The sequence below is a fragment of the Ischnura elegans genome, chromosome 13, assembly GCF_921293095.1.
Source record: "Ischnura elegans chromosome 13, ioIscEleg1.1, whole genome shotgun sequence".
Lineage (NCBI taxonomy): Eukaryota > Metazoa > Arthropoda > Insecta > Odonata > Coenagrionidae > Ischnura > Ischnura elegans.
In genome coordinates, this window is record NC_060258.1 from 7,823,038 (window position 1) to 7,847,937 (window position 24,900).

Genomic DNA, 24,900 nt, shown 5'->3' on the forward strand with positions numbered 1-24,900 from the left:
TATTGCGACGACAACATATGATATATCACGTTTTTAAAATACATTTTAAATTAAGTTTGCTGTTAGATTAATAAGAAATATATTTCATATTTCGATAAATTTATAGCCAACCTTAAAGTAAGCCTATAAGTTTCACTGAATACGATAACACCAATGAAATTAATTTCGTAAAATAAAACATTGCAGTATTTAGCTAACATGGTGATAGACACTGAAATATTTTTTCGAAGGCAATAGACTCTTCAGTTTCGGGAAAAGTATTAAAATAATTTTTAAAAGATACCACGCAAGTCAAGACTCAAAACATAGAGACGGCATTACCATGATGATTGGAAACAATCGCAGTTAGCGCGGCAGTTTGTTTCTAAGCTGGCATGTATGCGGCTATTGCGACGACAACATATGATATATCACGTTTTTAAAATACATTTTAAATTAATTTTGCTGTTAAATTAAAAAGAAATATATTTTATATTTCGAGAAATTTATAGCCAACCTTAAAGTAAGCCTATAAGTTCCACTGAATACAATAACACCAATAAAATTAATTTCGTAAAATAAAACATTGCAGTATTTAGCTAACATGGTGATATACACTGAAATATTTTTTCGAAGGCAATAGACTCTTCAGTTTCGGGAATAGTATTAAAATAATTTTTAAAAGCTACAATTTGTTATTAAAAAGGATGTCGTTTAATAGGAGACCAAAATATATTTTACGTCACCTTTATTTTCCCTTGCGCCAGGAAATAAGCACAGGATGTAAGAAATAAGAAATAATACTGGATTTCAAGAGCCATATTTCATTTTATAATGACGTCAATAAATGTTTTACAACCTTCTTCCATGGTGTTACCATGGAAGTCATTCCTCCTTCTTCAAATAGTGTTACCTTCGGTTTGAAAACAATAGTAATTTTATTCACCTTTAGCTAAAACCAAGAGGCAAGATGCTAAAGTCATAGTATCTTAGAAGCCATTTCAGTAATTATGTATGAGTTTGCTGATCGGGAAATTGATTAGTTTTTTTACAGGGATTAAAACTTGGGAAAACACCTGGATTCCCAAAAGTGACGTCACAAGCCGAGTGATCATGCCCTATCGTCACGGAAGTCGGCCAGATCTATGTATGGTCACTAAAGATCGGTGCTTCGTGACAAGTTTATGGTCAAGGTCAAGCATTATGCCTTGTTTCCACTACGCCCTTCTTACGCGGGTTAGCGCTGACCCGGGTTACATATCGTTGTGGAAACGGCAGTTAGCGCCAACCCCGGTCAGAATTGTAACCCGGGTTGGCTGACGCGGGTTAGCAGTTAACGCGGGTTAGAAATCGTAGTGGGAACGCTAGTTTCCGGATCTAGTGAGCAATTGACGAACGTATTTCGTATAACAACCACGAGACCAGACAATTATCGAAGGCAGGAAAAACGTTGCGAGTACATATTTTTTTAAATAAGAGCGGGGATGGCCAATCCTGAGAGAAAGAATTTTTTAGACGACGAGACGGAGAACCTGCTCTCGATTTATGAAGAGGAAAATATGCAACGGAGGTTTCGGGGTACATTTAAAGGCCACAAACAGGTGTTGGCAGACTTAGCTGCTCGGGTATAAAAGGGGCCTATGTTGACATCGCAGAATACCTCCATCACTGCAAGATCTGACCCAAACTTGAGGTAGTACATTGCAATCGCTATCCTTAAGAGACGAGAATAGCTTCTCGCGTGCGCGTACTTATTTTAGCGATGCTAGTCATTATTCCATTGCACAGCATTTGAAATTATCCCGCTGGATACGATATGTTTTTTGAATGCATCGGGTCATTTGGGAACATCTCCATCCCAAAACCCCTGACTGCTAACAAACCGTCAACTTCTTCTTATGTAATGCCGGGGTTTTCTTCGTAACCTATTTATAATATAGGCCCTCAGGTTCTTCCTCCGTCGCATTTCTTCTTCCATTTGTTCCGGAGGCGGATCCAATTTCGCCACAGCATTAAATAAATGTTGATCAAAGGCAACAATCTAGCTACTTGAACCTACATTTTCATCACACGCTATTTCGTTACTCAACTATTTACCTCCCCCAAACTTCTGTTCCCGGCAGGGTATTCGAACAAACTTCCCGTTGGAACGCTGGTCAGGTTACCCATCATTCCCTAACCGCTGTAGACCCTTCGTAGTGGAAACAAGGCATTAGTCAATTTCTCAAACAGTTTATTTCATTGACTACGCAGGCTTTGATTCCACAAATGTGATGACCCCGTCGAAATTTTTTTTGTGAGAGAAAGGCATTAATATTTGCTTGGACAAATGATTTCGGTCTTGGTTCGAATTGAGGTACGTGGTTTCTTATGTTATTGTTTAATTCTGGTGTATTAAAGGTGTCAGAGTTGTTATTGGAACAAAGAAATTCCTCGAGTCTTCGAAAGAAGGGTAAATCGGATCCAATAGAAACAATTTTTGTGTGGAATTTGAAAGAGATGTAAATATAGTTGAGACTGAACATTTTTCATTAACTTGGTGAGAAGAATGGTCACTCTTTAATGCATCGTAGGTTACCTGAATTTGAGAATACTAATTTGATAAACTTCATTGATTTATCATTGTGGAATCGATGTTTGTGACGTATCCACATGATGACGGAGGATTGAGTGCTAATTGCTACTTCCCTTGAGTTTTGAAGGAACTCATTTTCATCACAGCTACTCGAACTGAACCATCCAAACAGTTTTTCAACTATTTCGATTCTCACTCTTTGCAGTTCAAACATTGTATCCAATCCACTGTATTCTTGGAACTTGAATACCACTCATTGAAAAGTTTGCAAGCCTACTCGTCTCCTTCATCACAACCATCCCTATCTGTAAAGGCCTGTTTACACGATGCATTAATACTTACAAGTTAATGTCTGTTTTCGTGAATGATTTTTGAGGACCGGAACGGAACATGTATGAATGCGTGAACCAAATTAGAACAGGTTCTATTTTCTGTGAATGCATTCGCACAAGTTGGGTGGAAATGGTGCATTTTGGCGTTCATTCTCACGTTCACACATTTAGATAATAACCAGTGCGTACTAATGCATTGCGTAAACCGGCCTTAAGATTATTCAACCTCTTTCGGTCCTGCCCCACTCTCCCGTGATGGTTTTGCCCCTCGACACACAGCACAAAAAATGTGCCAATAAAAGTAATCCATAATATCGTGTATCCATTATCAATTATTCGTCTACACGGGCTTAAAACACAACTCAAAACACTAAGTTATCATATTAACTTACTGTTGGTAAATCAAATCAGCATATAAGCTGCCAGATCCTAAACAAACTTAAATCGTTCAGAAATAATAACAAATAAAAATCCTTAATAAAACTGTCTAATATTTGAAATATTCACAGAAACTAAACGGCGGCCTCTACAAAAAGGAAAAAGAGCTCGATCTGCTGGTAATGGCAGCCACTTCAACTACTTTATATGTAATATTGCTGCTTGAAAGCAACAACTACCAGGTGATTTAAAGGGCCGGTTTGATCCGCCCTGTCAGTTTTGCTCCATTCTAACCTGCATCATTCTTCTTACGTCAATTCATGCTGATCTTTGCTTATACTTTGGCATTGTGTGAATGAATGAGGTATGACAATGTGACAAGTGTTAAAAACCTGCTGTAGCATTGATGAAAGATAACTTTGAATGATAACTGCTTCAATCATTGATTTCGTCTTGAAACAATTTTCCTAGCAAAATATTTTCAAACCCAGTCACACATACCTATATATGCTATTCTTTCAATCAGCAAAGTAGCCTTGAATTTTAAGAAATCTTTTAGCACAACTAAATTAGTGTATTCGTTCATTACGGTGACTGTTGAGATGCCATGTAGGTGAAGCCTGTCATGAGTTATTTCAATCAATGCAATTTAAATTAAAATTTTACCTCAGGGCCATTCATCTAAAATGCATGTAGGACCCTGTGAAAACTGGCATCAGCACCTTGGCTTTTATTTCAAAACTTTTTTGTGCAGTATAGCATTTAAATTATTTATAAATAGGTTGATTTTACTTTTCAAAGAACTTTTTTATCAAGTCATAAACATCTTAGAAACATCAGAAATGGCCATTGTGGAAATGGAGGGGAAGCATCGATTTTATTTTGTCTATAATGTGGTAATATTAATATTTAATTGGGAATGTTGACCATGCCTTTCTTTCTGTTGACAGTGTCAATTTTTTAATCAAGTTATAGACGTCCTAGAAACATCAAAAATGGCCATATTATGCTACCACTTAATGACCGAGTGTCATCTATAGATGACGGCAGGCTTCGCTTGACAAAATTTTCGGATCTGGGCAAAGTTAAAATTTAATTTTGGGCTAAATGTGTTAAGGGGAAACATCAATTTTATGATGTCCATAATGTGGTCATATTAATGATGAAACTGGAATGTTAAAAATTTCTTTTTGCTACATTGGTTTCTGATTTTTTTCTCTAAATTGCAAGACATTGTATATAATTGATTGGGAAGTGCATTTTAAATTTCATAATTGTTTGAAAATCCTGAAAATGTGTCAATTTTGACTAGTTTTTTCTTTCCAACTGTGATAATTGCTAAAAGTACAAATGATAAGTATTTTTTACTTTTTCGAATGGCAAAGTTACTTTAATAAACACAAATATTGTTGACTTTGATTATAAATTACTATTGAATGTGAAAGTGTTGCACATTCTAGAGGGGAAACATCTCAGTAAAGCCATTTACAAAAATCAACAGTATTTGCTTAAATATAATGTAATATCTTATCCAGGAGTCCTAAGTGGTGTTGGGCGATATGCTGGGTGCCAGTGTGGGTAAATACCGCCCAAACTCCCAATGGCAGGGGTGCTAGGTTGAGGGTAGGAATAATTAGTAGTAGTGTTTCTTTTAGAGGGTGCGTCGGCAGCTAAGGCCATTTTGCACCACTCACTGACTGGAATTGATAAAGGGGAATAGGCCCGTTCTTAAATTAACATGTCAATAATTTACAAGAGGTGTCATTTATATTTTTTATATTTTATTGAAAAGTCGATTTGAGTGTAAGAATGCTATCAGTCGGGAAATGTTTTCAGGAGTGTCTCCTAGTGCCTCTGCCAGGTTATCTCCGAGCTTGTGATTCACCCATGCAGTACGATATCTTGCACAGTCCGTCAGGATATGTCACACTGTATGTGGAAAATGGCAATTTAAGCATTGGGGCTGTATTCTCTCTTCGGTGAAGAGGTATGAATGGGTTAATAAGCAGTGGCCAATTCTTAAGCTTGCTAAAACCACTTCCTCCCTGCGGACATTTCTTATAGAGGAATAATTGAATTTTAGTTTAGTATTAAGTCTCTCAGAGTACGTGGGGACGGACAACTTACTACTTGCTGGCTCGTAAACCTGTTCATCTGCGAGTTTCAGAGGAGGATATGCAGAAAGACAGGGTGATGAATGAAAAAAAATGTAGGAAGTAGAACCAACTGATAATACTCACGCTCTCACCAACTGTGAAGATGGCAAAGCCAAATGATGAAGTCTGGCTCCCAAAAATCCCGACACTGCGTGACTACCTATCGCCTCTGGTCGGTCTACCTACTTCAGGGGCTGGAGGGGTTGCCTTCCTCCCCTCTCCTCCTGCAGAGGCCTCCACTGCAGTCTACTGAAGTAGGTAACTAAAGGAAAGAAACAGTGGGAGCACAAACAGAAGTTATTTATTTTATGTTTCAGGATTGCCTCTTATGTACTGGAGATAGGAACGTCAAGGAAGGAACAATTGCCCATCCCAACCAGATTTCGTAAACTATTTGGTAAGTAAGTATTTGCGAATGCATTTAATCTATGCTTTTCCTTGAATTATTCAGTATTGTGTGACTGCCTTGCTTGAAAAATGCATGCCTGCCAAGAACAACATTTTATCTAACAAAATTGACCAACAGAGTTTGAGGGTTGTGTATGTTAACCCGCTAACGCCTAGCGGTACCATATGGTACCAGCCGGTAGCGCAATGCTAAACGTAACTTTTTTGTCACTTATTGTAATTTATTTGGGTTTTTGAGAGCTCAAACATAATAAGAATGTTTGTATTTACATTTTCCCGAAAAATTTGCTTTTTTAAAGCTGAAATTAACGTATTTAGAGCCGTTTAAAAATTGATAATTTTCAGCTATGCGAAAAAAACGGAATTTTTAGTGCAAGCATTTCGATTTTCTTTACTTGCGTCTTATGTACTCTTAATACGAAGATGTTTTTATGTAATTATGATTGTTATAGCATGTACATTTTATATGAAGCATGGTTTTTGTATGTGAGCCTAATATTTGGGATGTTATGATGCAAAACATTTTGGTGGTACCATATGGTACCGCTAGACGCTTGCACTACCATGTTTTGGCGGAAAGCGTAAATACGAATATTTCTGTTGTTTTCGTTTTCTAACAGTTATTTATTTTACAATTATTTATTTTTCATCCTTAATACTATAAATTTTGCGTTATTTATATGTTATAACGCATATTAAATGTGTACATTAATTAATTTTTTGTTATAAGGACGTCATCCAAGTGCAAAAGGCCCTAAATTGTCCGCATTTTTTCAGAATCTCGTACCCTTACGAGGGCTCAAGGAGTGGGAGGTATACTTGCATACCTGAATACTATTTAGAAAAACATGAATAGGAAGAGTATCCGTGTACTCAATTAGGAAGGGGGTATGATGGGGAATAAGGGGGCTTGCTAAGGGGAAAATTCAATGACGGCTGGCGGCGAGAGACGACCACGCGACAGGCATCCCTTCGACAAGAGCAGCGTAATCCTAATTTTTGTCTAACGTATCTCAATCACACTCTGATACTTTTCACACTTTCATGTGCTAGTAAAACCGAAATAACTTACACATACTGCTTATAATACAGCATGTGCTGCTACAAAGAGAGGATGAATACCTTCCTTCTGAGTGAGGAAAATGGAATAACGAGTGGACGCCAATTTTGCTCGAACTTGAAGTTGTTGTTCGAAAAGGTGGACAGTCAGCTGAGTTTATCTCAAGAAATGTCTGAAAATTTTCAAAAGTGTAGTGAAACTGAACAGAGCCGTATAGCACCCAAAAGGTATAAAAATAGGGAGGAAGGACGTGTTTTTGATGATGAAGAGATCGTAAAGCACGAAAGGATTTCTCGTAATCCTGATTACCAACTCACTGTTTCAGGAGGCATCCCCAACTGGAATATTTGAACTGTTCTTTGACGAAATTGTCCTTACACACTAAGTGTTAGAGTCGAATAGGTGTGTACAATTCTGCAACTGTTATGACCCAAATATAACACATGAGGTACTGAAAATATTTGTTGCAATTCTTTTTATAAGTTGGCATAAAACGACTCCCAGTAAAAGGCACTATCGTGAGGCAGCACTAAACGCCAGAAATAATCTTGTTTATTACACAATGAGACGTAACAGATTCCTACAACTTCGTAGGTTTATTGACTGTGGTGATTACACCGCTATGGATAAATCATATAAGATATGGAAAATGCGCCCTTTTATGGGCATGGAAAAAGAAATATTCGGCGGATATTTCAGAGAAAAGCAGTCCTTGAGTTTCAAAGAGTCAATAATGTTCTCTTTTGGGAGACATGGCTGTTAGCAATTCATGCGGGGGAGGCTAATTAGGTTTGGCTAGAAAGTGTGGTGCACCAATAGCTCAGATAGCTACTTCGTAAAACTCAGGAATGTGAAAGCCTACGAAAAAGGAATTGGGAAAGATAGTGTGGGGGTCGACAAAATGTTCGTGGCCCATTTTTACTTGGATTCTGGATGCAATGACGCCTAACGCATGGATGCTGATACGGAACTCGTGAAGTTTGAGTTCCGATTGCCAGTAGTATAATCTCAGCTGGATACAAGGATCCCCTAAAATATCAAGGACGTGCTCAATTTACCAGAAGTGCGACTGGAATGGGGTACTTGGCTAAAGAAATACATTTGTAAATGATTCATGTTTCAAATATTGCATTCAACTGACAGCGGCCTATCTTCTTTCCAATGCCCCTGATAGGTTCGACGGGCAAAAACAACAAATAAACTCCAAGCCCAAGCGGGGACGGTGTGCCATTGAAAACTGAACCAGTAGAATAAGAACAGAATGCTTGAAATGCAATGCAGTGACTGCTTTGTTAATTTCCATGTGCGGCAACACGAAAATCATGTTATTCTTGATTTCTACGTCAATTATACATACCTTCTATTTTATATACAATAATATTTAATAATTAATTGAATATTATCGATATTTGAGCGTAATTTTGGATGAAAATGAATGTATTTTCTGGAAAATAATAAATATTTAACGTTTTTGGCTTAAAAATTTGATTTCCGAAAAGTTTTTCAAATTTCGATTTTTTGTCCCCTTAAACGCCTAGCGGTACCATATGGTACCAGGCTGTATCTCGGTAACTATTAGAGATAAAAGAATAAAATTTGCACTGAATGACTCAGAATTTAATTCGTATTAAAACATATGATTACCACAAAAATCGCAGAAACTTTTTAATTCAGGCGTTACCGGGTTAAGAATGGATGGCAAATATTTCCTGTTTGACATGCACAAAATGTTATTTGCCATGGTACACTTCGTACTTGTACCAAAGTTTACAGACCTAATATGCTATTCGGAAACTGTAGTTTAAATGGAATCTTCATTTTTCTTTTCATGGAAAAATTTTCATATCGCCATGTTAGTGTATACAAAATGGCTTTTGGGTGCTCCAGACTGTCTCAATCAGAGGCTGATAATAGTAAGTTCTTTTGAGTTGTTTTTTTTTTGCTTTTGTTTCCGATGGGTTGTTAACACAGTGGTGTGTAGTCCGTGAGACTGCTGCATTTTTTAAATTATGAATGCTGCCAAAATTACTGATATATATGTCAATAATTCCTGTTATCTTCATATTTTACCCATTGTTCTTTTCCATGAATTATTCATTATTGTGTGACTGCCTTGCTTTAACCCTCAAATGGATTTGCTGTGCCTAGGCGGTGCTCTTGGTTTTTAAAGTGGTGTAAAAGTTTTCCATTCCAATGGTTCATTTTGAAATTTTCAGTAGTTTATTTTTTCTTCTTTCTTCATATTCAAATACAATTTTGCGTAAGATCCACAGAGAAAAAATCATTCGCCTTGACCGGGATTTGAACCAGGATCCCCCGATTTCCGATCGAGTGCTTTAGCCAGTTATGCTACCAAGGTGTCATTCTTCCCTGTGGATATTTTCGGACACTACCGGACAAGGTGTTCCCGGTCCCGGTATACTTTAAACAAATACAATTTTGTTTGCATATTGTTGATAGTTTACATTTCTTTGGCCTTCAATGCAAAAAATTACATCATTGGATTTACGGTGCCGAGAATTTCCTGGTCGCTATGTCGGGTACTGCACTCTCAATGTTAATGTCAAGGCAATTATGTTCCATATGAGCTGCTTTGATGTATTTATTATCGTATTATTTGATTTTTTCACTTTATAAACAAAATGAAATTATTTAACAATATGAAACTATTCCTATACCAATTTTCCTTTCCCTTTTAGCTAAGAATCATAATGTATGCGTCATCTTAACTTTTGTTGACAAAACTTCATATTTTGACCAGAATCATTTGTGGAAACTCATGGCTAGCCAAGGTTGTTTTTCCAGGGCCTCCGACTTAGTTTTGCTTGGGCCGAGAATTTCCTCATCACTACTTCAGGGACTCCACTCTCAAAGCTAATTTCAAAGGAATTATGTTTCATTTGAAATGCTTTAATCTACTTATAATCAAATTATTTAAATTTTTAAACCTTATAAACAATATGAAATTGTTTAATAAAAAGAAAATATTACAATATCAATTTTGCTCTCCCTTATAGCTAAGAATCATTATGTTTGTCTCGTTATAATGTTCGTTGACAGAACTTGATCTTTTTGCAAGAATTATTCATAGAAACTTTTGGCTAGCCAAGGTTTTTTTTCCATTGCTTCTGACTTAGTTTTGCTTGGGTACCTTCTCTTCTCTGCATCCACATACCTGCCATGGTGATGGTCACTTTTGGGCAAATCCCAGGTTTGCTGTGTTTAGATTTACACCCAGCGGCAATTCTAAGTAAATTTTGACACAATGTGTTATCTGAATTCGTAGAATAATGCTTCCTCACTGTCGTGTGAATATTTCTCGTTGAATGAGTAACTAAAACTTGCCAGGAGATTCAGAGGTTTCACCGAATACCGTGAAGAACATATCGCACGGTTATTGTTATATGTCTTGTACTTCTTATTTGAAATATTCCTTTGTGGCTGCGATAGTCTACACAAATTGCTTATGTTTATATAATTACCAATGGCGTTACAGTTTACCATTGGGATGAAATCAAGATAACAGCCTAATTGCATGATAGAAAATAATTTTGTTCTGTTAAGTTAAAATTTGGAAATATATATGTCGTTTCTTTGTGTATTCAAATGCACAGAGATTACATTCATCAGGGTTTTTACTAAAATGATGGGGGTGAGTGAGGAGGAGAAAGGAGAAGGAATGCCAGGTAGGTTGTATACACTGCAAAGATATGAGATGGACGGAGTGAAGCCAAAATATATCATGTGGGCGTAAACAAATCTTATTCTGTCCTCAGTTTTAGTATTAAGACACATAAAAATATAGACAATTAAAGCATTAAAAAGCGGAGTTTGTCCAGAACTGCATATCAGAAAAAATATTGAAAAGAACCATTAGATGCGAAGTTAAAACTTTCATTTAAAAATAACAGACAAAAGGAACGGAAATAGAGAGTATTGCGGCAACAAATGGAGAAGAATGCAGCGTTCAAGTTTTATTAGTTATAACTTTGACAATAATGGGTTAAATGTCGCAAAGCGCGATGAGAAATAAAGATAATGGATGTCTTTACCACTATCAGTTAGATAACTTGTAAATAAAGGCTAACTTTGAAAGATAATAACAAAATTATAATGCAGCACCGCTATGGCTCCAAAAATACAACCACTTGAGTAAATTAGTTAATCCATATGAGGGTTAAAGAAGCATGCTTGTCAAGAATGTTATTTTATCTAATAAAATTGACAAACTGAGTTTGAACATAATTTATGGTAAGATTGAATAGCAAATATTTCTTGTGTTATATCCATAAAAAGTTGTGTGTCAATAATTCCTCTTACCTTTATATTTCTGTACGCTACAGATATCACAGCCTTGAAAGCTAACTTATTCTTTATTTATTGAATATCGGTCTACATGTGATAAATGGTCTTTCAGGCCACATGCCAACCTGACGAATGCATCAAGAAAAGGAGTAAATGAAATGAGTCAATTGTTTCCAATCAATTAGCCGTTTTAATTAAATACATATGGCCATACAGTATACTCTCGTTATTACGAACAACGTTATTACAAAGTTCTCGTTTTTACGAAGAAAATCGTTGGTCCCGACGGAAACGCCTATACAAGCTATAGGAAAAGAAACGTTATTACGAAAATTTCGTTTTTACAAAATTACGCACCTCCGTACCGGTCCCGGCGGTTACAAAATGAACTTGATTACGAAGTTCCACGCATAAGCTGTGGATTTTTTACGTATGGATTACACATTTAGATGGATATTCACTACGCTAAGTTTCAATAAGCACGCCACGTTTAAGTTCTCTTCGTGTACTGCGACAAAGAGCGTCATTTATGGTTCTTTCTTCACCATACGCACAAAGTCATATTATAAGCTTCATTCCTGGGGAATCATGGTGACAGACTCATCACAGCTAGTAAATTTGATGCACAGTTAGTTCTCTTCCTACGCACATTCGATTTACGAACTTTCAGAGATGCCAGCATTCAAAAATTTCAAATTTCGAATTGACCTCTTTTGATTCGGCCGTTGCTACGCACTACGGCGTAGAGGAAATCGTACTCTGGGCATTATCTGATTAAAGTATCATTGAATCCAGTGTGAAGTTAGGAACTGTTGAGCGTTTCGCCCGTTGTTCCTATCGCGGAGAGCGATTTTTTTCGGTTCCGGCTGCGTTGCTCGCCCAGCTATATCAGTTCACCACAGTCGTGAGTTCGTGCACAGTTATGAAGTGTTGCATTCCCGAGGATAACCGTACTCCTCGATGCCTTGCATACAGTCCGGCCAGCGAGAGTTGTCCGATGACGGCACAATAGGAGGTGCGGATAACCCTGCGCCAGCACGGTTTGCAGCCAATCACTGTCCCCCAAACGCACCTCACCCCATCGCCCAGCCATACTACGTCGTCAAGTGCATAAAGAGCAGCGAAATAAGCCTAATCCACTAAAACATGCCCTCTCTTCGAACCCCCTAAACAAGTGATTCTTCTTCTGGGTCCTTCTCGCTCGTCGTCCTCTCCGTCTCCTTTCTTCACGGAGCCCTTTGTAGGCGTTTCACTTTCTTACCTGGCAACGCTGCCCCGACCTTGACCACTCCGCCTGTCATTGGCGGCCGGACCGTAGGTTTGTCAACTTAGAAACGAGGTCTTGGAACGCATCTATTTCGTAAATCGGACTTACTGTACTCAGGAAGATATCGACCCTCAATTACGTCTACCCTCATGCCGAAACTGAAACGAATTTTCCTGTTAATGAATATTTCCGCGTAATTTAATCGCGTATATCATATACCGTTTTTTCAGAGGATTCCTGAAAGAAACGTTCATACGATCTTCGTTATTACGAACCTCTGGTGTTTCGGTCTCGTTAACTTCGTAATAACGAGTCTACTGTATAAGAAAAAAATAGTGAAACATTTATTGCTGAAAATGTCATTCCATGTACGTAATCACAGCTGCATTAATGGTCTCTTGTTGTCTCGGTACATTTTGCAGAGGTAGCTAGGCTGTCTCGGGGGTATGCCCTTGGCATGATAAGTGTAGGTTTTACGATATAAAGAGGTTCACTACAAAGAGGTTTGCCTATAAATTTACATGTAAATCAGACGGGACCGTAGGGGTGGTGTGATGTATGGAGGTTTAGGATGTAAAGAGGTTCACTACATAGAGGTTTTACTGTATTTGCATCACTTTATTCGGCATAAAATTACAAACATTTTGCATACCCAAACTCACAATATTATCGAAAATAATTTTCCCATCTTTCCATTTTTTTAGTTTATATGGTATGGGTACTGTTACTTTTGATAAGTGAATTAGGTTACAGGAGGGAAGTGGCAATATTACAAGGATCTTCACAGTTTAATTGCCTCTTTTAATGTTAATGTCAATATAAATCTGCAAACAAACGCAAAAGTGAAAACCAAAGAGCAAGAAATACAATTGGGTAGTTCAAGGTGGAAAAGTTGTTAAGAGAACCCTGTCGTCTACGCAACTGAGAAATACAGTGTGTCCCAAAAAGAATGACCCGATTTTAAATAAGATTATTTATAGGAAGAAGGGCTTAAAATCAAAATATTGTATACTAAGTTACTCACAAAAGACAGAAGTTTATAAAAAACCATCATAAATGTTCAATATGTCCTCCATTTTGCTGCGCGGATAGCTGATAGCTGACTTCATCCCAAACTGAGTGTTAGGTGTCTTCTGTCACTGAAGCTACAGCAGCTGATATTCATGTTTTTTGTTCATCAATGTCACGAGGTAAGAAAGGAAAGTAAACACGCTGTTTAAAATTTCCCAAAAGGAAAAAAAATCACATGGTGTTAGGTCAGGGGTCCTAGGAGGCTAAGAGTGTAAAGCCTGGTCTCGCGGTCCTGTACGTCATCTTCAGCGAGACTGGCTGCACGTTATTGTTAGACCAATGGTCTAAGGGTTGCACGCTCCACATCAGTTCTCGTAGTGACATTAAGCGGATTTTTCTAAAACTCCAAACAATGCCGATCACATCTGGCATTGTTTCGCTTGCCTAGAGACATTTATTTCAATATTGTTACAAGTTAAAATGGGGTCATTCTTTTTGGGACACACTGTAAATTAATGAAAAGATGTAGAATATGGCCTGTACTCACATTCAATATAGTCCGTTAGCCATCCCATGGCTTCCTTCTAAACTCAGTATGCGTTGTAGGGGGACTCACCCTATAGAACAAGATATTACTGAAAAAACAACAAAATGAGGTCACAGCTCTGAGAATATGGCTGCCTGATGTTTCAGCGCTTCATTAATTTTGCAAATGTTAACAATTGATATCTCACTCAAAAAGAACCTCACTATAGGGTAGTTTCCTTCATCAAAGAAAACGATCCCCTGTCGATTTCTGTAACAATAAAGTCTATTCATTGTCTGTCAGTTGGCTGTTCGTTCCCTGTTCCCTAACCAAGAGAGAACAGGCAGGCGACTGTTCGTAGAATGTAAATTGGAACGCCTTGTCTGTTCCTTGTCTGTGAGAAAAGGGTTACTTGTCTGTTCCCTCCCTGTTAAGAAAGCGGCATTCTCTGTTCCTTACCTGTTGGACCACAGACAATGAACAGGCAGGGGACTGTGCGCTGTCAGTTCATTGCCTGTTTTCTTCGTCTGTTAGTTCCCTGTTCCTGGTCCGAGTGACAACAGTCAGGCGACTGTTCGTAGAATGTAAATTGGAACGCCTTGTCTGTTTCACGTCTGTGAGAATGTGAGAAGACGGTTATTTGTTTGTTCTCTCCCTATGCGCATACTTTGTTCCTTAACTGTTCGCTGTTGCTAAGTTGGACATAATAGACAAGAGATAATTTATGTTAAAATAGAATTAAAAGTTGAAATTCATTTGAATGATTGTAAGAAAAACTTTTATTGTGCTTTTCCACATATTCCATTAATTATAAAAATCTTGAATAGTTGTAGAAAAGCAAGCTTTTTCATCATTAACAGCCCAGATAGCACAAAGTAAGTGAGTTAACCGTTTCTTATGGTTTTCTTACGGAAAAAATTGATAAGCAGCTTATCGTAAGCTAAGGGACTTATATAAGGCAAGGGTAAGACGTTAGGGGCGTTTAGGTAAGGAATGCCGTCAAATATCCTCAGGCAATGTAAGTCACTTCTGTTGGAGCGCCAAAGGCGGCTGAACAGCGTACTACACATGCTACGCGGCTCATCTTGACATGAATTTAAAGGCTATTGGGGAAATTTAGCGAGTTTTTAGAAGGGCTGAACAACTGATAACAGATTTTCCCGTAATTAGAAAAAAATTAATAACTGCAAGCAACCGGCTAGTGAAGATATAAAGCATAGTACAAGTACTCTATCCATGCGGCGGTAAGAAAAAAAATAACGTCAGGATGGATCCGAACGTGCGACCCTCGGAACCGAAGTATGACTTGCTAACCACTACACCACGGCAGTTGTTGAGAGTAGGTGGCGTAGTTACTAATTAAATATCCAATTATGTAAAAAAACTTGTTTGGCATGTGCATGAAAAACTGAATTTATTCAAGGTCCATACATTTTAACATTTATGAATTTTAAATTATGGTTTGATAACCCGACGACTACAATACGTATTTTAGATGTTCCTTCCGGCATTTTTATATTATTCTACGTTGGTATTCTTGTGAAATTGTGTTTTTCTTACGACCTTCGTTAAGCTATCAGTTCATAAATGTGAATGATTTTCAAATTATGGCGGTATGATGTTATTTCTCCTCATAATATAGAAGCGCCAATAATAAAAACATTGTTTTAATGCATAAAGGCCTTAATTAACACTCTGTAACGATGGGATAATAACAGCATCTACGGAAGTGCTGAAAGTTTGGCATCCATTTTGCCATTACTCTGGATGTTTGTCGCCCTGGCCGTAAGAAACCCATAACAAGCTTACTTGAGAAGCGACTTCCTTATTTCTTCCTTTCACCTTATCTCAATGACTTATAATGTGCTAGCTGGGAGAACAACCACTACACCAAAAAATATTTCACATGCCTTCATCAAAGAAATATGTACTTCCTTAAATTAATACAACTCGGATTCTGCACTATGCCAATATAATACGTGTGATTTTAAAAGAGAAACACGCCTATAAAGAATGTTTATGAACACGATGATTTCACTTCTCACAAACAAACCTACAAGAAAGACAGTCCTCTGACAATGTTTGTCGGTTCTTATTAGCGACGTAACGCACATACGCGTAATACAAATACAATACAAATCTCAGTACTTGCTCAAAAACTTAAGAGACACAATAAATTATTAAATAAACACACTCAAGAACAAATATCACTTCACGACGTTCACTATCACTGAATGTAGGCACGAATTACTTAATTCGTCACTGCGGGCATTTTGCACAGGTTAAATAATACTCAAATAAATAACTGTTTTCTCCGCAACCAACAATTTCACCACAACACAGTCGACCATGTGCTCGTAAACCATCGTAAACTGTCCGGATAACGGTATCGGTTATTGGCGTCATTGTTTGCTATCTTCTATAGGTAGGTAGCAGCACCATGCTATCTTTCCGTCCTTGTTGAGAACCTGTTCACTATCTGTTCACTGTTTTCTGTTCGTACCCTGTACCGTGAAACGGACTATGAACCGGCCCTTGCCTGTTGAGTGTCCGTTCACTGTTGTCTGTTCGTTCCCAGTCCGCTGAAACCACAGAGTGCATACTCTTTGGCTGAAACATAACGGCCCCTGCCTGTAATTGGCGAAGTAAAGTATTTAACGTGCGTAAGCCGTGCAGATAGCTGATATAATTTGCGTGCTCACTTCAATAACCGTCATCCGTGGTTGATGGTAATCGTGATAATGAATTCAAGCGTATATACCTAATTACTGTTTAAGTAGATTATAATTTCTTTGGATTCAATTAAACTTCCTTGCACTCAATTAAATTTGGATTAATCCAAATTGTTGTCCAAATTCCGAAACTTAAAACAATTGTTCGTACGTTGTTCATAATCTGTTCTCAAAATCTCCAAAAGGCTCCAAACTGACAGCGAACAGGCATTTTTTTACGTAAATCGATAGGATGTTTAGTGTTTGTTCACTGTTGTCTGTTCATTCCCTGTTCGGTGAAACATACTACCAACCGGCCCCTGCCTGTTAAAAGCTTGTTCACTATTGTTCCCGAAATGCTTGTTGCCTGCCTATTAAGGAACAAGCTTCAAACAGAGAACAAACTGTTGGAAGGCTGTTCGTAAGTTGTTCCTACTTGTGTGTGACCCGAGATTGTTCATTGGCTGTTTATACTCTGTTCACTAATCTCCAACAGGCTATCAACAGACTTCAAACGGACAGCGAACAGGCATTGTTGTTTCAGAAATCGACAGGGCGAAAGGCACTGATTGCGATTCGTTGCCCACCATTAGTGTATTCATAATACACAAATTATTTGGTTTTTGATATACCAGTTTAGACGAATGGCAAGGGCCAAATTTTATCCTCATTTGAAAAAGGTCAGATTGGCGCCCACGCGATGCCACTCCACGTGACGTACAGGGACCTAGTTTCTACACGAGAGGATAGGAGTTATACATCGTCTGAGGTTACCAATGCATGCATGAGGCACAGAGCTCAGGGAAACATGTCTTAATAATCACCCATTAAAACTGGCTAAGGTCAGAAAGTTTTCTTCATTTGATAAGGTATTAATAAACCTTTTTTAGCCAAGCGCTATCTGCCAGCAAGGTACTCACCTACCCACTAGCATCCTGCGGCCTATCAGCACTCAGAGCCTCGATCAAGGTCACCTCACAAGGCGGGAGGGGGAACCAAAAATGCATCGCACGGACTTTTTCCCATCATTCCTACTTGCGCGTCGCGTTTTCGCGTACTTGAAAATTTTCACTTTTCATTTAATCGCGAAAAATAGATATGGTCATTTAAAAATCTAAAAGTGTGAAATACGTACTCCAGTAGTAATAATCTTTCGATTTAGGCAATAAAAAAATAAAAGGAAACCACCCTATTCTGAGACTAGGAATGTAGCCTAATTGAGTTTTAAATTTTTTAAAGATCACTTCCGAAAAACGTGCCAATACTCTATTGACCACGCCTCCTTTCAAACGCCGCTTTTTGTGTCATTGGACTTTAGACAACTTTAAGAATTTTTATCTGGGGAACAAAGCGTTACCTAACCCACAGGTTCTTTGCATTGTGCAAGTTTCATCTTCCTCCATCTCCTGTATTTTTTTCAAAAATTTTGCATGTTCTCCATTTCTATATATGTAGTCATTTTACACCATGTTCTTAATGGAGTGGATAATCAAAACGCAGTATTTTGCAACAGTAAAAAGAACTATAGTTCAGGTAATCCAAGTCTTCTTTTATAAGGCACTCATAAGCATTTCACAATAGGTGCAGGTGATGCGATGTGATAGGTCCTTTGGGATTGCTGACCTGGCCAGAATGCCTTCGAAGATAAGAGAAGAATATGAGGGTGATTAGTTGAGCAGTAATTAAGAACTACTGGGCGGCTTGTTGTTCTGCCTTCGTTCAGCTCTGCAGAACTTCCAACGATTTTTCCCTTGAAATGAGGGAGGAGTAGTAGGCTGTGACACATTGCACATACATCTTATGTTAGGGGCCTTGAAGCTGGATTGGACGAATCGGAAATGGTAGTCAAAATTCACTCCACAGTCAACTGCCCAAATGGTTATGCAATATGGTGGTTGAATTTCAACAAATAAATGAGCGCGTAAGAATTCAATAGCCTTGCAACATCCTATGGACCTATTGATAGGTATTGCGAAGTTTTAAGATCAGAAAAATGTTTACAGTGTGTGTGTGTGTGTGTGTGTGTGCAGTATCAAGTCATATGTTACTGTGACTTTTCCGTGGAACCTCTGATTCGAAGCATGACACTTTACCCACTACACCACCGGAACTATTGGGTTCTGAGGCAGTCTCAATGCCGAATATGTCGGCTGTGTCCACTTATGTCCCGATGAGAGTAGATTCCATTGAAGGTGAGTCGAGGGCGAAGCATACTTCGGAGAATATGGCGAAGAATTCGTAGCTGGATCTTTTGCGCCTTGTCATAATGCGACGGGCATGATTATTTCCCCGGTATATAAGGGATATATTGCTTTTAAAACTCCCGGTTGTATGAGAGCATTACGTGAGCAAAATTTTGCAAGACAAGTAGTTCCTGAACTGGCCGCTCTCAGACGCCAACGAGCTTTGCGTTAATTTTTTCCGCCACTGTACTATAGTTGTTGGTGTGGATGGGAAGACAACCTTGAACAAAGGTAACGTGCATTTCTAAGGGGAGAGAAGGAATTGAGGAGGAAAACCTGGCGTAAGCATGGTTTCAATGCATGCCACCTAAGGGACCAAGACTGCTTTTCATTCGACGGATGGATTCCTACGCTCGAAGTGCCCTCCAGAAAGTGAGGAAGCAAAGATTGAGAATTTAATGATGTATTTCCTACGCTGCTGGCATCTACTATTAAGCAGTTACTCAAAAACATGAATTATTCTTCTAATTTCATTTTTTTTCTTTTTTCCTCTTTTTTCGCGGCCCATTTTCCCATCCTACCATGTCTGAGCATAGAATCTTTTATAATAATGTTAAATAATAACCTCTGTGCCGCACTATACCAGGTTTTCCCTCTTGTTTTCATGTTTAATACTTTCCCGAGATCTTTTTGCCTAGCCAACTATATTTTGTCAGAATTGTAAATTCCTCGTAGAAACGATTGTTTTGAGTGTTTGCATGTCATAAATGCAAACACTCAAAACACTTTAGAACTATTTTTTTATTTTGGGTTGCGTAGTGAGCGAATTTTTTTTGGCCAAGTCACGCTAATGTTAGTTTTTGTTCCCACAATTGACAACTTTTAAGGTAATAATTTGATATTCATTCTGTTTCTTTGCAGTCAATATTTCATCCTTAGGTGCCTTCACTGAGATTGCGTGTTAGTCCTCGCTGGACATCGCCACCTCGCCTGGTTTCTATTGGCATATCCCTCTCTGCCAAGTCCAACTCATTGGTTCGTAATAATGGCGAGCAACATTTCTGCTGGCGGCTCAGAGCGATATGTTGAGGAGAGGGTTCTTGCTGGATTGGTGACTGGTTCATTGCTCCAGCACAAAGAGCTGCTGGACAGGTTGGAAGATGTAGATGTTCGTTATCTACGGCAAAGAACACTCTTGCATGCTGGAGTGGGACTTGGAAAGGCTGATTGGGTTGAGGAGTTGCTGGCGAGAGGGGCCGACACAGGCATTACAGATGACAGTCAACAGAATACATTGTCTTCGGCTGAAGAGATGGTTCGACAGTTCCCTGAAGATGTGGACCGCTCCGAAGTTCTGAGGTTGGTGACGTTGGTGCACCCGAGAGACCAGGTGATTATGCACCGCCTGGAGTCATCATCGTCCAGTAAGAGTGCCGACCACAAAACATCAGTGGATAGGTCTAATCAGGATATTGCATCTCTCAAGTCCTCCGTGGACTCATTGAGGCGAGAGATGAAATCTCTTGTGCGACAGCTGAGCTCATCCTTCGAGGAACTCAAATCACAGGTGTGTGGACGTGACACGCTGTTGCGTTGTCTGGAAGAGGCCGTGACGTCAACAGCGGAGGATGTGACGTCAATGAAGTGTGGACCTGGAGGGGGGGCTGCATTGAGTACAGCCACATCTGATCCAGTCAGAGCTAAGCAGGAGTGTGTGGACGCCATGATGCGTAGGACACGGATAGTGTATGGAAGTGGAGTTGACGAAATGCGTAGATTCTATGAGAGACTGTACGATGAAGATGATCTCACTGCGTGTGTTATCAAATATTTGAGTGGAGATGATCGGGTGAAGGTGATGGTGGAAATGGAATCCGAGTACATTGGACGGATGAGGAAGAAGGCAGTGTTTTTGGATGGGACTCGTAGGAATGGGAGTGAATTGTGTTCATTTTGTGATTTTGAGAGCGAGACTGTGTATTTGGGTGCATTGGTGAATTCTGGTAATAGTGAGGGATACGTATGTGCTGAGTTAGCTTGTGCCCTCTCACAGTTATCCCTGAAATTGGTTTTTGGTAATGAGGGGAGACCTTACAGCAAGAGAGATGCCGAACAGGAGCGCGAGTGGAAGAGGGCTCTGGATGAGGTGAAGGAAGAGAGGAGGAAGAGGGGAGAGGGAATACATGTATGTATCAATTACGCATTGAATTCTAGGTCACAGTTGGGGAGGGTTTGTTACCTCGCATCTGCTGTCCCTGAGATTATCGCCTATAATAGATCCACAGAAGGAAGATCTCTTCTGCAGCAGCAAGCCCCCCTCCTCCTCTCTCTATATTCTAACAATGTGATGGGAACACTTCTGGCCAAGGCAAAGGTGGGTGTTTTATCTATTTCTCACACTTTTTCATTACATCCTGATCATGACCTTTTCAGTACTGTACACGTATATATACGTGTGGACGTTTCCTGATCCGGGAGACGACGGGCGTATATATATATATATATAGGTGTGAGATTTTCCCGGCCAGGAGATGGAAAGCCGTATATATACGTTTTCTAGCCCCCCTTTTAGGACGGTCGTGGGTTTACGACGTCTTTGTCTCAGGACCCAACGCTTTGGGGTTTAGGATTAACCCTCAGAATCCGGGAGAAGGTACCCGGACCCTTCGTCTTTTATAACCCCTCTCAGCGGTACAGGACAGCGGTCATTCAATTGTTTATGCAGTCAATTCCCGAAATAAATATTGGTTCATTTCTCGTAAAAAATAAACTAAGAATTGAATTCTTTGCCTTTTGAGCAGCGTTGACAAATTTTAAACGAAATTCTAAGATAAATATTAAACTATATCTCGAGTTATATATAAACATCAACATGGAAATTGTTGCTGCATTAAATGTGTTAATAATGGCCTTAGAACTTCGTTTAAAATTTTGCAATGCTCAGATAAAAATGAGGAAAATTCAAAGTCTGTAATTTACATGCAAGCAACAATTATCCATTTGCTAAATACATATAAGCAATAATTAAGTTGACCGCAAACCAATGCCGCTGGTATGGTCGTAAACCCGGAAAGGAGGGAGCACAACTACTCTCGGAGTCTGAGATAATGCAAAGTCCCTACGTGGAGGGGTTGAAAAAGGTTCAGCGAGATCCTTCTTAACGAATGCCCTCCAAAAATGCTCCGTACCACGAGAAAGAAGAGTCTCTTGGGGCTCAGTACAGAAGTCATGCTAAGACAAAAACTCCGCCGTCTCGAAAGGGTTAATTAAAACATTCAAACAACATTATTTGAGCTTTTAAGCAAATAAATCGTTAATTTGTGAATTTAAATGCAAACACAGTTTTGAATAACTGAACAGTTTGTTCGTAATTTTATTTTCCAAGATTTCCCAAAAGTGGGCCATTCTTTGTAAATGTGTTTGGCATCTAGAGGTGAAATGAAATTTCTGTTGCATAAGATCCTCCATTCTTAGATGTTCCTCTTATGTGTTCTGTGAGTTATTTGAATTAATGGTTGAGAGGTGTTGTAATTTTAACATTTTTAATAGCAATTAAGTTTAGTTGAACATAATACTTGCCCATGTTCTGAGTTGCAGATTTCTTTTCAAAAGGTAAAGTGTGTTGTAGCTCTAATTTGCTCGTAGATTTCGCAAGTTTAAGATGGTGACTTCATAAGAACTCTAATCTAGTGGATATACATACATTGAATTGTATATTATTATAATATAAAGAAGTTGAAGATTGTCTATATAGTCAAATCCATGATAGATTACTCAAGTGATGCATTTGTAAATTTCAAACAGTATTGAAAGTTTAACAACATATTTCACTCATAAAATAAATAATTCTTTTTAGAACATTGGTTTGTTTGAAGATATTTAATAATTGTTGGAAATAATTATTGCCAATGCATTTTTGTAAGTGGGGGTAATATCTTATATTACTATGAATATTGACCTAATGATAACATTGCATTTTGTTTGTTATTCCATTATTTTTTCGTGGAGGCATCCATTAATTTGTATTTTTTGTTTCAGAGATAAATTTGGCCTAATATACTTTGAAGATTGTGATGGAGCTGGTCCTGCAAAAAAATTCTGTTTACATTCATGTATTTTCATAAAGCCTCATAAGTTTTTGTTGGGATAACTTGATCACTATTATTTTGTGCAATGCTCCAGGTAGCTAGAGATTACACTCAGTCATTTTTGTTAATTTCATGTTTGCTACATGGCACTTTTTCATTGGGTCGGTAATCACATTTTGAGATGCATGTTGTTATAATATTGTGGACATATTATTTAATCAGTCTTTTCTTTGTTATGCTGCAAGGGTAATTGTACTTTTTGATAATATTTCATTTAACATCTCATGTACGCTAGAAGTTTTTGAAAGGAAGGTACAATTTTGGCTGAGCAATGTAATCCTGCAGCCAGTTTTTAGCAGAAAGCCTTCATGCACATAAATCTATTTGCAACGTATGCTGCACTCATTTTATTGTTAGAATTATATGTATTTTGCCGGATTTACTCATGTTTGTGTAGCCCTTAAGTGTAAATTGATTTGTTTTGGTTCATTGCTTTGGCCTGCTTGACCCATGCACTTGAGAGATATTTCCCTGTAATCAACAACGATAATGATGTGGGCTTAAAACTATGTAGTGCACTATATTCATCAAAGATTATTTCTTTCAAAGGTATGCTGAATAATTTAAATCTGTGATTTAGAATTTAATTTTGCATTCTTAAGTCATAATCAAGCAAAGATTTAGATTGGATTTTTTTTCAATTTTTTACATGTTGGAAGACATTTAAGGAATGTCGTAATTTAGTAATTAAGTTCTTAAATTCATTTTCCTATATATTTTTGACCGTAGTCCATTTTCATTCTATTTGGTCATTCTCAAATTTTCTATGGTGTTAGAGAAGATCATTGCCTTCATTCATGCATTTATATATTTTCTACATTCACATATCCTTTGAAAAATATTAAGTTGACTGGAAATAGTAGGAATTTGCTTAAGTGCCTAAGTAGTGTTGCAACAGTAAATCTCTAGTCTCATAATCCTCAAGAATGCTGAAATGTTTTTCAAGGAGAAAAGTGAAACTGATGGTTTAACATTTTACCTGTTGTCTTTATATGAAATGTAGCTTTTCTGTTCCATGCCTATGGGATTCAGTGTAATGGTAGGGCCTATTGTTTGTCATCATCTTGTGGTGTTCTGCCCATCAGCAGGTCCCCCGTGCCTATGCTGCATTCATTTTCTCCTGTCTCCGGCCATCTCCTCAAAGTCTCCATATCTTCCAAATTTTAACATTGTCGATAAACTTCCGCCTTCTACTTCCCCTTCTTCTGATCCCTCCAAAGCTACTTTCAAAATTCCATTCTCTCTCATCAAATGTCCCAGCCAGTCACCCTTCCTTTGAATTATTTTGTCCATCTCAACGTCCTTTTCTCATCCATCCTATTAAACATGTATTCATTCCCAACTCTATCCGTCCACCGTATTCCCTCCATCTTCCTCCAAACCCACGCCTCAAACACCCCAATCCTGTCCCTTTTTCTCTTCCCCATCGTCTAAGTCTCTCATCCATGCATATAAACACACTCCACACATCTTTCTGTACCACTTAAGTTTAAGGAATTCTCCTAATTTATAAGTGATGGACAGTGAATCGTGTATCGAAAATATAATTTCAATAAGGGTTTCAAAACTCTTTGTGACCGTCACGCAAGCAAGAAAGGGTCTTGCTGCGCATTCGTAGTGGCGTTGTTCTTTGGAGTGGGGCTTCAGGACGGCTGATTGACAGTCAGGGGGGGGGGGTCCGGACTCACGCCCCGAAATATAGAAGCAAAATTATTTCCCTTAATGAGAGAAAACAAATTATTGAAAAATCATGACTGTACAAATTATTTTCTTTGACAAATGAAGTTTTTTCGATTGTGAAAGTTGTTAAAATTAGTTTAAAACCCATTTCTTAGTACCTTATTTTTTTTTAATTTTTCCC

The 24,900-nt window shown here is 38.3% G+C and overlaps 1 protein-coding gene across 2 annotated transcripts; it reads left to right on the top strand.

The window, feature by feature from the left end:
* Window positions 1-1,189: 1,189 nt before the first annotated feature.
* On the top strand, window positions 1,190-23,646 carry LOC124170437. Of its 2 annotated transcripts, XM_046549158.1 has the most exons (4): window positions 1,190-2,335; window positions 5,738-5,817; window positions 19,813-21,265; window positions 22,930-23,646. In XM_046549158.1, the coding sequence occupies exons 3-4, from the start codon at window positions 19,937-19,939 to the stop codon at window positions 22,933-22,935; spliced, it is 1,335 nt and encodes a 444-aa protein (XP_046405114.1). In that variant the 5' UTR covers window positions 1,190-2,335; window positions 5,738-5,817; window positions 19,813-19,936; the 3' UTR covers window positions 22,936-23,646. The 2 variants fall into 2 exon arrangements, 1 of the variants encoding a protein (XP_046405114.1); XR_006867452.1 differs by lacking the exons at window positions 5,738-5,817; window positions 19,813-21,265; window positions 22,930-23,646 and adding an exon at window positions 3,396-3,667.
* Window positions 23,647-24,900: the final 1,254 nt, after the last annotated feature.